The following is a 14948-nucleotide window of genomic DNA, read 5'->3' as shown; positions in this document are numbered from 1 at the left end:
ATTTAATAAAAAAAAAAAAAAAAACAACCACCTCACTATCAGTGTGGGAAGGGAGTAAATTCCTCTCCTGCATCCCACAACCAGGTCCTCATCCAGCCCTCTGGCATCTCTGCACATCAGTCCCCGGCCCCTTCCCAGAAGCCAATCTGGCTTTAGTTCAGTATCATTGGAGACTAATAAAATATCTCAGAAAATGGATGGTTAAATACTGTCTTCAAATCATGCCTTTTTTTTGTAATTTCATCCTCTTCTACTGCTCCAAAGAGACGAACATTTTTAAGGGAATGTTTCCATTGAAAAAAAAAATCTACTACTGGGCCTTAGTTTTTCTCCACAACTGCAGCAAGGGATGAGGAGAGGGAGGAAGAGCGTGTGCTGGGATTTCTCTCATTCCGGTTCCTCAGAAGGAACAGCCCTGTGCAGCAGTTCTGGCTCTGGAGGAAACATCTGTGACTGTGGCCACATTACTCGGGCAAACACACCCCTTAGTGAGGTAGCCTGTTGTGTACAAATGCTTTTATTTCCTCATTGCCATCTATTAAAGATTATCTCCCTCCAAGAAAAGGGCACCATTTCCCATGTTTTCGTGTATAATGTCCGTGATGTCTGCTATAAACATCATGAAGCGTTTCCCCGCCCCTACACTGACATAGGTAGAAAAGCCACTGCTTTTCATCTTTGAAAGGGCTGCAGAAATGTTTAGGGTCATGTATCCTGCCATTGTTCTGGGCTGAGCATCCCACTGAAGTCACGGGGAGAAATGAGTTCAGGATACGGACCTATCTAGTCAAATCTTTACAGTGGCCCCAGCAACATCCCCATTTTACGAGTGGGAAAATGAGGAATGCAGAGGTGGCTCCTGATAGACGAGATGCGACTGGTAATTCCTACCACTTTGGAAAACAACTGGAGAGAACAGACTAGAAACTCATCAAAAGCTCTCTCTCTGAAACAAAAAAACCACAGTGTGATAGCCTTTGCACTTTTCTATGTGATGGGTACCTGATGTCCCAGATGGGCATCTTGTTGCCTCCCAAGGAAGAGCTGCCATGTCGCGGTCCCTGGTTCCATGTTCCTGCCAGAGCCACCGGCCAGCCCTGCTGTACGATCCTCCTGCTCCAGGTACCCAACACCAGCCTCTCTTCAGACCAGGGACAAACCACAGCTCTCTTGCCCTGTGACAAATGAGACAGAAATCAATATCCTTTTCCCCAAAACGTCCCTCCTCCAAAGGTCTAGCAAGTCACAGAAGTGTGTTACAGTCCACACACCCCATGCAGGAGCACACAGAACTAAACCAGGGTGATTATTCTTTCTTTGAGGACTAAGGCAAACACACAGGACTGTTAGATGGGAAAGGGAAAAAAAAAAAAAGGCAGGGAAAATAAGGGAAACATTCATGAAATGCTGCAAAAGCTTCTACATTTCTAGTCATTAGTGTATCCATTGCTGCCACTCCTTAGTATTTTTGAGTGAATAATTGTTCAGACAAGCAATACTTGCAGTTTTTCCAGAGGGATATCATGTTTTCAGAGTGTTTCCAGGCACCTGCGCTGCTCAGACTCCAAAGCATGGCGTTTCCATCTCTCTGAAGGAGGCGATCACTCCGCAGTGATTTTTCTTCACCACCACAGAGCAACACAATTGCTGTAGCAACTTCTGTTCCAAGTGAACTTTGGTACCATAAGTCCCTGCAAAACTTTCCAGGTCCTGTCATCTTGCTTTCCCAGGTGTGTTTGCTTATTTTTTTAGTAATTAGCCTGAAGCTGAGCTGAGCCTCAGAATTGCACTTTCTGTACCATTCTGGGTCTTTCAACTTCTGCTGCTTTAAATAAACAACTACGTTTAGGCCCATGTATTTATTAATACACCAGTGTAAGAACTGCTGAAGGAACGCAGCACTGCCAGCATCCCCACATCTCTTCCCATGATTAAATAGAGATGGTTTGATCTCTAAGACTGTCACTTGCTGTCTGATGCTTGTACCAGGCTCCTTGGCATCACTTGGAGGACTTGTGAGAACTGTCCAAGCAGACGAAATTCATGATTACAACACAATGATCCACCTCTAGTGAATTTTTCTGAAGGATCTGTGTTTCCCTTACAAACGTTTAGCTCATTTTAAGAGTGGCTTTAAAACATTAATCAGAAGTTTGATGAATCAGAGCAACCCGTGATAACTGGAACTGGTTTCAAAAAACCTGTGCAGATAGACAGGTCTCCAGCCCAGGTGCTAAATAACAGTAAGGTTCACTCCTGTTATCTTTCCTTAATAATATTCTGATTTTTAGTTCCTTACCAAGCAAGATGAACACTGGCAGTGAAAATTATTTAGAAAAATCAACTGAGCCACATGCCTTTCCTCACTTGTTGAGCTGATCTGACAACTTTCTATGAATAACATCAGTTCATGATTGCAGAGCTGCTGCTGACACTTGGGGACATCTGCTCATCAGGGGGTCTCATCAGCCAAACACACACTCGCCTGCATCAGGTATTTCGTTCCTGAGGACAACTCCCAGTGGCAAAGATTTCGTGGCAGGGATCTGCAAATGTGCAGCCCGCGGGAGCACCCGAGCACTGTCTTTTCCTGCAGAGCAGCAGCCGTGCTTGTAAATATGCAAGGGAACAAATGTTCAGGTGTGCTCTTGCAAAAAGCATTTCAGTGACACAGAAATCAAAGTCTCCTCTTCTAGAGTGACAAGAACTGTGGCTCAAATCCCCCAAGGTCCCAAACTTCTGGGTTTCAAGGGAGAAATCAGGAACAGAATTGTTCTGATGGATCTGAGCCTTTACCTGCTGACAAGTTGGTACCAAACTCAGAACTTTGCCTTCCAAATACCTGTTTAAGATTCAAGATTCTCACCAGTAAAGTCTCCAACGTACCCAGTTTTTTGCTAGTCTGGGTCATCAGCCCCATCCGAGAACATCATGTGCTGAGTTTCTGTATTCATGGGCTACTTCATGATATCTCATGCCAAGTATCGCCATCTCTCCCATCTGGGCACAGAACAGGCCTGGTCCAGAAGTGACCCAGAAACGAGTTTCACCTGGCAAGTTCAACCACTAACATTGTGATGCTAAATCTGAAATAAAAGGGACATTTTCCTTCAGAGCTCTAGATACCAGAAAGAAAAAAGGAGGGGAAAAAAAAAAAAAAAAAAAAAAAAGCAGCAAGCGTTTTACACTCACCCCCGTGGAGAAAATGTCAGAAGCCGCCGGAACCAGCGGGTTTTAAACCGAATTTGGGGAAAATCGCGTCAGGGGCGAGGCGCGGGTGGTGCCGGTTCGCTGCCAGCAGGTGGCGCTGCCGCCACGGGAACGGCGCCGGCCGCCCCTGTCACCCCTCGATACTCCCCAGAACCTCCCGGCTTCCCCCCTCAACCGGCACCGCAACCCTCGGCAGGAATCCATCCAAATCCACCCATTCACCGAAACGCTCCTCATCGGCATCCCTGTCACCTGCCACCCCCCTGCAAAGAACGACAGGTCACTCCGAGGGTCCCCCACTAAATGTGGGTGTCCCCCACTAAATGTGGGTGTCCCCCACTAAATGTGGGTGTCCCCCACGGGGGACCCAGCCTCACGTCCCCTTTTGCAGGGGCTCCACAATGCGAGTCGCCGCTTTGGGATCCCTGCGTGAACCCACCCTCACTCAAGCTGTGCCACACATGGGACCATGCGCCCCCCATAAGCACCCCAGGGGACACATGGGCCAGGTGACAGCAGTAAAAGTGGCTCCATGGTGGCCCTACAAGGATGGTGGGAAGCACAAAGAAGCATCGAGGCTGTCAACTCGCCTCACCATCCTAATCCTTGTTGTGGCAGCACACAGGCCTGGGGGGTGGCTCACCCGGGGACCCCCCTAGATCTCCTGAGCCAGGGGTACATCTTGTGCCAAACCCAGGTGGAGACACCAAGGCCTGTTTCTCATCATGCTCCAAAATTTCAGCCCTGTATAAAGCTCATGGGCCTGCACAGGGTATCTGCAATAAGAAACTCTTTCCTATAGCAGAAATAAAAATGAAAGAAAGAAAGAAAGAAAGACAGAAAGAAAGAAAGACAGACAGAAAGAAAGAAAGACAGACAGAAAGAAAGAAAGACAGACAGAAAGAAAGAAAGACAGACAGAAAGAAAGAAAGACAGACAGAAAGAAAGAAAGACAGACAGAAAGAAAGAAAGACAGACAGAAAGAAAGAAAGACAGACAGAAAGAAAGACAGAAAGAAAGAAAGAAAGACAGAAAGAAAGAAAGAAAGACAGAAAGAAAGAAAGAAAGACAGAAAGAAAGAAAGACAGAGAAAGACAGAGAAAGACAGAGAAAGACAGAAAGACAGAAAGACAGAAAGACAGAAAGACAGAAAGACAGAAAGACAGAAAGACAGAAAGACAGAAAGACAGAAAACTGTGTTGTTTTATCCCATACAAGTTGTACAAGTTGGGAAGCGGGTGACGAGGAGCAGCAGGCAGATCACTGATACCAAACCACGATCAGATCTGGGCCCTTACGTGAGCAAATACCACATTTCTGAGCAAGCCTATGTCTCATCTGCTCCTACAAGGCTCCAACAGAGTTTCTGAGCAAACTTCTTTCTCCTCACCTCCTACCAGCTCCCAAACGATCCTGCAAACATACAAGCAGAGCTTGTACAAATGGAATACTTGTGATAGCAGCTAGATTTTTTTTTTCTCTCCGTTCCCCTGGGACAATAAGCGTGGGGGAAAAGGCATGTGTATCTTGTGCAGAAGAAGGGCTGTGGGGTTTCATCCTCTCCTCCCTGCTGTAGGTGTCTGAGATGGAGACCTGTCTGTTTAGACTGTGCTCAGTGGCTTGAGGAATATGTGGCGTCCACGGAATGTGGTGGTTCTGTTTTTCCAGGTTGGAAAACCGGCGGGAGGGAGAAAAGTAAATCATGTAAACCTTTGTTGGGGACCAGATATCAAATCCCTTTCAAGCTGGACCTGAGGCTTGCAAGGTTCCAGCCTGCCAAGCTGTGAAGGCATCAGCACCGCAGGCAAAGAAGAAAGTCCAAAATTAATCTGAAGGACGAAAATGAATCTTAGAAGTGACAGTGAGATTTCAAGGAAGGAAGAATCACTTGGCAGAGACCAAACTCCTAACCCTGGGCCTTTATCTCAGCCACACCTAGCAGAGATATGTGCTTCAGGAGCAAAAAAAACCCTCAGTTTTCAGCTTGTATATAAAAAAGATGAGAACAACGCGACTCACCTCCAACAGGGATGGGCAGCGGTGCAGACTGTGGATGGAAAGATCACCCCAGAAAAGCATAATAATAGGGAAACCCCAATAAATGCTGTGGGTTGCTTGCTCTTAACTTAAACAGATCTGCTCACAAAAAGAAGAAAACAACTCCCCCCACCCAAAAAAAACTCTTAGGGAAAAAAAAAAAAAAACCACAAAACAAAACTAAACCCAAACAACAAACCTTCTTCCTAAGAAAGGCCTCCACCAACTCTAATAAAGCCTTTCCCACCTGCCTTAATTAAAAGAATAATTAAGCTTTTTCTTTTTTTTTTTTTTTTGTTAACAGCTAACTTTGCTTTTAATTAAGCTGATTACCCACAGCTTGGCTAATTAGTATTCAGTAACTTAATTTCCCTGTATAAGGACAGAAACACACAACCAATAATCAGATCAGTTCGCATGCACCTATTTTTTAATGTGTGTCTATATTCCTGCTATGAGCGTTGATATAGACATATTGCCCCACAGATTAAAGCAAAATTTTCTGGATATGCTAGTATTCTCAATTAGACCAAATAAACCCCAGCTTCACAGAAAAAGACCTCTTAATGCAGATGAGCCGGGCTTGTGTTACCTCGCTGCGGATTTAGCGCAGGATGGTGGTGGTACGGGAGTTCATCTGCTTTATTTTTATTATTAATATTTTTTCTCCCACTTTTTCACGCGAGAACTTTTAGCGTATTTCTCGCCGTCCCCAGCGGAGGCTCCGGCTGCCCCAGAAATGCCCGTGTGTCCCTCCCGGGGTGGAGGAGGAGAGAAAAGGAGCCGCGGGTGCATCCCTGAGTTGTCTCCGAGCGAGAGGCAACGAGCTGTCAAACACCGCCTTTCACCTTCTCCTTGGGATAATAATAATAATAATAATAATAGTAATAATAATAGTAATAATAATAATACCTCAGGATTTCCTCCCTCCTCGTTTCATTATCCGTATTTTAAATATGTCTGCACAGCGAAAGAGGGGGACCCGTGAGCCCTCGGAAGCCGCAGCCAAACCCCAAAAAGGCCCTTTCGAGATGGGGAATTTTTGCACGAAACGTATGAAGATTTGCAGCGACCGGACCGGGCGCTCCGCGGCCTTTCCGCCCACTGCGGAGCGCTCCGCGGAGCCCGGCGGAAGCCACAGACTCCTCAGATATAATTAGGCGTGCTACACCGCGTGCTCGTTTATTTGCTGCTCATACAATCGTGAAGCCCATGTACAAATAACATACGTGTTTTATTTGGGTTCGATTTTTTTTTTTTCTTTAGGGGACAAAACGTACACAAAAGGGCAAGGCGAAAAAAAAAATAAACCAACAATGACAACACATAATTACAATTTTATACAGTGCAGAAAGAATTAAAATAGGTGTCACCGAACTGTACAAAGTCAGGGCGAAAAAAAAATATAGAGGGGGAGGGAGGGGAATAATCCTTCATTATATATATATTTCTATAAAAACATATGGAGGATTGTCTTTACACAGAGACCATGATCGGTTTAAAATTTACAAAGGTTAACTAAAAAACAAAAAATCTATATGGCAAATATTGCCAACAGAGATTCACCGATTTAATACTGATCAGCTGAGACTACTCGTGTCTCGATTATTAGCAACAACAACAAGTAGAATAAATAACAGAATGAGCATGGCTGTCTCTTTTCAAAGTGCCTTATTCTCTCTGCATAGGGTCTGATCCTGCAGGCAAAAAAACCCAAAAAATAGCTAAAATTTAAAAAAAAAAATCCCTCTGAGAGATTTTTTTTTTTGCCCGCTGGGTATTGGCCGAAACGAAGGAAAAAAAAAAAAAAGTAAAAAAAAAGTATCTGAAAAAGGGTCTCGAAGTGACACGGGACCGAAGGGGCTGGGGCGGGGGGACCCGGGCAGTGACTCCGCTGCTCCCCGCGGTGCAGCGCGGAGGGGCCGCGGGATGCGCTGGCTTTAAAGTCCGGTCCTTTCCAACCACCTCAGCCCGATCCGACTCTGCGTCTGCCAGCCGGGATGGTGGCATCGCTCAATGCCAATTACAAACTGAATTAGTAATTTTTTAAATATTTTTTTTAAGAAGCATCATAACCTCATTTGTCAAACCCTCAACCCAAACTCGCAGTCGGGTTTTTTTAGGGGGGAGGAAGGAGGACTGTTTTTCGCTTTCCTCTCAACCCAACCCCAAGCGCAGAAGCAGAAGAAGGCAGAGACCGTCGGTGATTAAAGACCCGCGTTGGAGGCCGGGTCGGGCCGATGCTCCGGTGCTCCTGTTTATCCCTCCTGAACAAAGCCAGTCTGCAGAGATCCCCCCCTTCCACCGAGAGGGTCCTGGGGGTGGGGGGCTTGATGGCCTGGTCAGGCCTCGCCCTCCCCAGGAGGTGGTTTTTTTCCGCCCCGTATCACATAACGCACGGCTTGATGTCCTGGTATGTCACTTGTTGGTGGTAATAGGAGCCGCTGCCCGCTGAATGCATGGAGGAGGAGGCCATGGCGTTGAAAGAGAAGACGAATTCCTTTCTGTCGCACATGCTCGGAGACTGAGAGTGATACCGCGGGATGCCTGCGGGATGGAGAGGGAGAAAGATTGTCAACCATCGGAATTATATTTAGTAGAGGAGGTTGAGCGCGAGGGGGGAAAGACGCCGTCTGGGACTAACAAAATTTTTAAAAGACAAAAAAGCCCACCAGACTCTCCACAGCCCCCGGGTGTCAGCTCGAAATTGGGGGTATTTTTGCATGCACACAAATACACGGGCAGTTTCGGTGCTCCGCGGGCGCGGACAGGTGCGGCGGAGGAAACCTCCGCGGGCCTGGGACAGTGTGGCCCAAAGACGATTCGAGGAAATGTGATTTACTTAGGGGTGGGTTTAGTTTTTTTCCCCCATTTTGCCTCCTTGAAGGCGCGGGGTGATTTTCCCATCTCCTCCTCCTGTGCGGAATGTCCGTGGGGTGCGGAGCGGGGACAACATATTCACCCAGCGGGGCCGGTGGCAGAGACCGGGCAGAGAGGCCGAAAGCGAAACGCCACCGAAAGCCGGGCTGTTCCTGCCCTTTCTGCCTCTACTTCGGGATAAAAAAACGCCCTGTGAATTTGGGGTGCTCTGGGGAGAAGCGCCCGGCCGGGGCCCCCGCTCCCCGTAGCTGTTAATTTGGGTGTTAATTCGGAGCGTTTCCGTTAAGGCCGCGGGAAGGCCCGGTGGCTCCTCGGGACGGATTTTTGCTGTTTTCCAGCGGATCCGGGTGCGCTCACCCCGAGCGGGGACCGATCCGGGTGCCCGCAGGCGGGCGCTGCTCCCGGCACGGTGCTGTGCCCGGGCTCGGCCACTCCGTACCGGCCCGGTTGATGTTTTTTTCCCCGCTTTGCTTCGTGTTTCTGACTCGCTAATGCTCTTTTTCACACCCATTTCTGCCAGGGACTTCCCCCTCCCCCGAAGGCCCCCCCAAAACTTGCCCCTTCACTCGACCACGGCTCTCAAGACTCCCCCGTGCCCCAAAAGGCCAATCCCAACCCCGAGGTGAATTTGGGCCGCATGATGAAGCCCAGCGCTGGTCCCGTCCCTCCCAAGGCCTCTTCCCAGCCAAAATATCATCTTCCCCCCTTCCCCAGGAGTGAGGGCAGATCTAGCCCCGGCAGCTCCATCCTGAGGCCGGGGCGAGGCCTGGCCGGGGCTGCGGGGAGCGGGGGACCCGAGCCACCGACTTCCGCATGGGCGGAGGAGCGGAGGGAGGCGATGGGCCTGGAAAACACAACCCCGAGAGGAGCTGATAGCTGGGGACGGGAGGGGGGAGGATGGTGGACACGTCGGTGGAGAAATCCCCCATTTTTTCCCTCCGCAGACCTCTAGGTCTCGATGGAGGCGGAAGACCCTTCGGGTTCATCCCCGACGTTGCATTCCCGCAGCTCCCTGCCTGCCTGCGCCCATCGGTTCTAGGCCTGGGGTGGCAGAGCAGCCGCCCGGGGGAGCGGAGCCTTGGCCCGGCGGCTCCCAATCCCGTAGAGCGGGTCCCACATCGGGGCGAGCCCCGACGGCTGCCCGGTTACCCCTGGGAAGGGAAGGCGAGGAGCGGGGGGGACGACAGTCTCCTCCCCAGCATTAACACTGTCCATGAAGCTCGGAATTCACGCGTGGCTGCGGAGCGCTCCCGCACCACCGGCATCCCCCGTGTCTCTCCCATACATGTCCGAGCCTTACCTTGCAACTCGGCGGTATTGTGGCTGTTTTGGTGCAGGTAGGACTGGTCGAGGGAGTGCGTGGAAAGGCTGGAGGAGAGCGGGTTTGCCGTGGGGTTGCAGGGCGAGAGGGGCTGCTGCTTGATGTAGGATGTGCCGGTGTTCAGGGCCGCCGAGGCGGACGGTGCCCACGCTGAGGCCGAGCTGGAATAAACCGAGTGGGGTTCCATCACTCCCCCGCCGGCGAGCAGCGGGGAGGCGGGCACGGAGCTCTCGTGGTGCGGGTAATCCCCCGCCGAGGAGCCGGTACAGCTGCCCATGTAGGAGTGCCCACCGTTAGCGGGCAGGTGGGGCACGGAGTGTCCGGCGAGGCCCATCCCCTCCACGTTGCTGGACAAATGCCCGTTCATCATCCCCAAGCCCCCTTCGAGGGAAAGGCTGTTGGGGGGGCAGGACAGCCCACCGGCCGAGCCCTGGAAGCCGTAGCTCTCGGGGAGGTGGTTGAAGCTGAGCCCGTTCATCATGCTGTACATGGGCTTCAGCGCCTGGCATTTCCTCCTAAAACCGCGGGGTCGGCGGCGAAACGAGCCCTCCTCGAACATGAACTCGCTGGCCGGGTCGATGGTCCAGTAGTGGCCCTTGCCCGGGCGTCCGAGCCCCTTGGGCAGCTTGATAAAGCACTCGTTGAGCGAGAGGTTGTGGCGCACCGAGTTTTTCCAGCCCTGGTAGGAGCCTCGGAAGAAAGGGAAGCGGCTCTGTAAGAACTGGTAGATCTCGCTGAGGGTCAGGCGTTTGGAGGGTGAGCTCTGGATGGCCATGACGATGAGGGCGATGTAGGAATAAGGCGGTTTCTCCGGCCGCCGGATCCCCGCGTTGGTTTTCTTCGCCTTAGGACCGCCGCTGCCCGGGTTGCCGCCGCTGCCCGGAGCGCTGCCGGTCGCCCCGCCGGGCGCCGCGGAGGCGGCGTCCATGGCCGAGCTCTGCGGCTGCTTCTCGGCCACGGAGGACATGGGGCCGTAGCTGCTCTGCACCGGAGGAGGAGGGGGCTGAGAGGACAGAGCTTGCTGCGCTTCTGCAGTCATCTACGGCCAGGTCCGCGGCGGCCAGCCCCGGCCCTCCTCCGCCACCCTCCCCTACGCGCCCCCCCAAAAAAAGGCCACGCTGCTGGGGGCTCCGCCGCCACTCACTCCCCCACCCCCGGCCTCCTCCCGGCCCGCCGGCGGGGTTTCTTTCCACCGGGAGACTTCACCCCTCCGTGGATAAACAAATGGAAGCGACGACACGACACCCCCCCTCCTCCTCTCCCTCCTCCTCCCACTTTATCCCTAAATCCGAGCCCGGCTGCAGAAGGCGAGCGAGAGGCGGAGGGTCGGGGGGGCCGCAGGGAGGCGGGATGGGGGGGCGGGTGGAAGCTATCGGAGCTCGGCTGCTGCGAGAAAAGAAGCCGGTGGCCGCCGCCTCCGCCTGCCCCGCTGTCCTTCGGCGGGCCGGGCTCCCGGGGCCGCCGCCGTCCCTCCCTCGCCCAGGCTCTAGCTGGGCCGGTGCTGCGTGGAGCTGCTTCCCATCGCGGTGGCTGTCAAGTCTGCCCCCGGCCCCGCCGCTCGCCTTTTACTTTATCTCTTGCAGCGGCGTCTGCTGCTTCTTGACAGACGTAAGAGCAGAGAGGAGATCCCCGCCCCGACCCTCTCCCCCACGCCCTCCCGGGCGGCCCTCTCTGCCGTCCTGTCCCGGCCCCCCTACGCTCCCCGTTCCCAGCTGGTGGGCAGTTTTTAAAGAGCCATTTCCACGCCGCCCTACCCGACCCGGGGGTTCCGCGACGCATCCCTGCCCACCCCGGGTGTGCCGCATGTATGGGGGGGGTGAAGTGGGGCGGGTTGTGCCACGCGTGTTCGCGGCGCTTGCGTGGGGCGGTGTCATCTTCCCCCCCTCCCCCCCCCCCCCATTCCGTTCTACCCTCCTCCCCTCTGCTGGAAATCACGGGAGAGGGTGGGAAGCGCCCCACGCGGGCCGTGGAAGGGGCCGAGGCGCGTCAGCTCGGGCCTGCCGGGCAGCGCGGAGCTTTCGCGGGCAGCGGAGGCGCTACTGAACCGCGGCCTCCGCGCAGCGCGGAGCTTCACCCACTTTAAACCCCCTCTTCGTGCTCTCTTTTAAGCCCGGCGGGCCCGGGCAGGATGTTTATACTGCGCAATGTAAACACGGGATCGGGGGTGCTTTAATAAAAAGAAATCGACGAAAACTTTTGCTGCCTCTCGAAATGCCCTTTTCTGCCTCCGCCGTCGGTCCGGGCTTCGGACCCGCCGGCTGCTCCGAGGCTGCTTTAGGGATAAGGGTGTGTTTTATATATATATATACTTTTTTTTTTTTTTTTTTTTTGAGGTGTGTGCGGGGGGGTGTTTAAATCTGTGCTGAACGTTTGCAGTGAAATGCCAGGAGCCTGATGCTCCGCTCCGGCGGATGCCACGGGCACACACAAGGGGTGGGGGGACGCAGAATAGGAAGGAAGGGGGTCAGAGACCCCTTTTTCTCGCCCACTCCCCAAAGAAAAAAACCCTTCGAGCATCGCTCCACCAGGAGACCTGTCACTCACTCATCAGGGTAAGTCACTTGAAAACTTTTGTCACATTCTTGCGCACTCCTCGTGAAAACCTGCGCTGCGGTGGGAGCGGGGGTGGCAGGAGCCTGGGCTCCCAGGGCTGCTGGCTGGGAGCGGAGCAGATGTGCTGGCTGCTGCAGCGTGCTCGCTTTCAAGATTGGGGAAAGGAAGAGAGAAAGGAAAGGGAAAAAAAAAATTAAAAAGAAGAAAAAAACTTCCCGAATTTGCAGGCCGCACCGCAGTGCTGTGGGTCTATCCCTCTGCACAGAGAGAGAGGGACCCCCCTCCCCCACAGGCCCCCATCTTCCATATTCGTTTTTAAAGCTTTTAATGATAATTTAATACCTTTTAAAATAAAGAGAGATACCGATCGGGTTCCCAAACTCTCCCCGCGTTATTCGCGAGCAGTTGTGAGCAGCCTTCGGGGCGCCTGTCACATCTGTGATACAACCAAGAGGGATTTCACATCAGGGGCTTTTCTTCTTTCCTTTTTTTTTTTTCACTTTCCCTCCCGTCTCTTCTTCCCCTTCCATCGTCTGCCCCCTTTACGAAAAATAAATCCTCTCGTAGAAAACACCGGCCCTCCTGTTCCCGGGGGGAAAGGGAGAGCTTCGGGGACAGGTAGGGAGAGCCCTAGGCAAACCCCAGGCTGGGGACAGGTACCCGGGGAGCGGATGCGAGCGGTGAACAGTTATTTTTGGAGCTTTTCCCTTCAGGAGGAGGAGAAGGGTCCGCTCCGGCTGCCCGGGGAGGCGGCGGACGCTCTTTCCTCCCGTCTGGGGCGACCCGGAGCGACAGCTCCGGGAGGGGGAAAAAAACCATCCCCAAAATCCATTTTTCGGGAAGCGATCACCTTCTCCGGGTATTTACAGCCCCGGGACGGATGGTGCAGAATAAACTATTCTCGCTTCTCGCTGCATTTATTTTTATTTTTGCGGGGGAACCGCATCGTTGACTCTGAGCTTTGCTCCGCATCGAGTGTCCCCGCCTCGGGCCGCAAAAAGGTTGGTTTTCTTTACTTTTACATCTCTCTGCGACTGAATCTTCCCCACCTGCCCATAGAACACACGGGAACTGAGCTCGAAAAGCAACACAAAGAGCTCGTGTAAAACTCACGCTCAAAACCGTCACACCAGCAGCGTTTCCACTAGGAAATAAAATATATCCCGGGAAAAAAAAAAAAAAACAAAAAACAACAAACCCACAACAACAAACCAAACCAAACCAAAAAACAAACAAACAAAAACCTTCCAAAAATCAATCCATTCCCCTTAAAATAATATCAGTGTCTCCACGAGCACCCTTTCTCCCTCTCGCAGTATCTTTTCTGGGTGCAAAGATTTGGTTTCCGATGTATTTATTGCAAACAGCGAATGTTAAAAACGGAAATAAATCGCCCCGAGTTTTATGGGCCTCTCCGTGGGAACAGCAGAAACGTTGGAAGGTTTTAAACCGAGAACTGGGGAAAGAAGAGTTTTGGGGAGGAAAAGCCGAGTCTGATGTACGAGGGGGATGATGGTGTCCGGGGCTGGAGGGACCGTGCCGGCCTTGGAGGGATGGAGGGGAGAGGAACTCGGATAGGGGTTGGTGGTGACGCTTTATTGCTAATAAAAGCTCCGCACAGGTCCCAGAAGCACTTTCAGATTCAAGATGGGCCTCGGATGAATGTTTGGCGGGGAGAGGACGGGAAAATTTCTGGGTTGAAGAGGAGAATTTGCCCCCGCGGATGATCGGGGCTCTCTTTTGCTTTTGTTTGTTGCTGGTTTGGGTGTTTTAATCAGGTTTACCCACAGGCTCTGACGGGGGATAGATACAGGGAAGAGGAAAAAGTACATAAGAAAAAAAAAATCTAGAGCAATTAGCCCTGCTAATCCCGGCACTGTTCGGGGCCCGTTTTGCTGTCCCAGCCCCGCATATTCTCCGCGAACACCCCCGGCCCCGCTGCGCTTCCCAACCGGCTCCTGCCCAAACCCTCTCCCCTTCCCTCCCCCGTCCCGAAACTCGGCAGTGTTTTGTGTAAAAACAGACAAATCCGAGCATTCTTCCTTTTCCTGCGCCGAAGGTATTTTTACTAGCTAATTGCTTAAGTGAAGTCAACTTTGCAACCAGGCCGGGTGTAATCCGAGTATGGAAATGTATATAGGTGGTATTGTTATAGGCGGGCTGGGTGCTGCTCGGAGAGGGGCCGGGGTGTTCCTGCGAGCCCGGACCACCCAGGGCGAGGGGAGTGACCGCCTCGTGTCCCCCTCCCCGCTGCCCCTGCTTTGCATTAACACCACCCGCAGGACTCCCCTTCCCCCCCGCCTTTTCCTCAGCACCAGCCCTTTTCCCTCGGCTGTTTAATTTTTTTTATTATTTTTTTTTCCAGTCGTGGCCATCCCCGTGGCCGCTGGCCCCAAATCCGCGGCAAATTGATCCCTAAACGTTTATTTAAGACCGAGAGGGTGCGTTGTAAACGAGGGGCTTAAGGCTGGGGATAAGGAGAGAGGACCTGGGCTCGAGGGAAAGGTGGTATTTGGGTGGACACACGCACCCCCTCCAACCATTTTTGCGGGTCCATCACACGGCAAAGCTTTGCCTCACGCGTGTGTGTGTACCTTGTTGTGGACCGGGCCCTTTCTCGGTGGCACCCAGAGCCCGGCCCCTCGCATCCCCGGGACTCAATGCGGGCACAGCCCCGTCTTCAGGACCAAGCGGGACCCGGAGGAGGTTTTGGGAAGGAAAAAGCCGAAATTGCGAGTGGGTGCGAAGCGGAGCGCCTAAGGCGGCTGCGGGCTGCCTGGCAGCCGCTGCGTCTCAGGCAGAAGTTCAGGTTTTGGTCAGAAAATGAAAAAAAAAAAAAAAAGAAAATCTTACACTTCCCCACTTTCGTCTCCCTTTTCACCCCTCTGCCAGTCACGACCCGCTCCCCCCCGCCAAGCCCACATTTTCCATGACGTCCTTCGATGAA

The 14948-nt window shown here is 52.6% G+C and overlaps 1 protein-coding gene and 1 long non-coding RNA gene across 3 annotated transcripts in view; one reads left to right on the top strand and one right to left on the bottom strand.

Annotated features, from left to right (window-relative positions):
- Positions 1-6462: 6462 nt before the first annotated feature.
- FOXF1 (forkhead box F1) lies at positions 6463-11086 on the bottom strand. The gene is made up of 2 exons (XM_065847967.2): positions 9428-11086; positions 6463-7794 (listed from the first exon to the last, which is right to left on the bottom strand). Exons 1-2 carry the CDS (start codon positions 10485-10487, stop codon positions 7634-7636), a joined length of 1221 nt encoding a protein of 406 aa, XP_065704039.1. The 5' UTR covers positions 10488-11086; the 3' UTR covers positions 6463-7633.
- A 582-nt stretch (positions 11087-11668) lies between these two features.
- Positions 11669-14948, top strand: part of LOC136107336 (uncharacterized) — a 34757-nt gene continuing 31477 nt past the window's right edge. For both annotated transcript variants that reach the window (XR_010652269.2, XR_011741200.1), the window contains exon 1: positions 11669-12000. This is a non-coding gene — a long non-coding RNA (uncharacterized lncRNA). The remainder of the gene's footprint in view (positions 12001-14948) is intronic.

This window comes from Patagioenas fasciata, chromosome 13 (assembly GCF_037038585.1).
Source record: "Patagioenas fasciata isolate bPatFas1 chromosome 13, bPatFas1.hap1, whole genome shotgun sequence".
NCBI classification, from domain to species: Eukaryota; Metazoa; Chordata; class Aves; order Columbiformes; family Columbidae; genus Patagioenas; species Patagioenas fasciata.
Note: the sequence above shows the minus strand (reverse complement) of the source record. Positions and strands in the feature narration are given on the sequence as shown.

What these genes read in the sequence shown, in the direction of transcription:
- FOXF1 (XM_065847967.2), bottom strand. Translation starts at nt 10,487, where the DNA reads ATGACTGCAGAAGCGCAGCAAGCTCTGTCCTCTCAGCCCCCTCCTCCT. An exon ending in CAATACCGCCGAGTTGCAAG is followed by an intron (nt 7,795 to 9,427) that starts GTAAGGCTCGGA and finishes TCCATCCCGCAG; the next exon opens with GCATCCCGCGGTATCACTCT.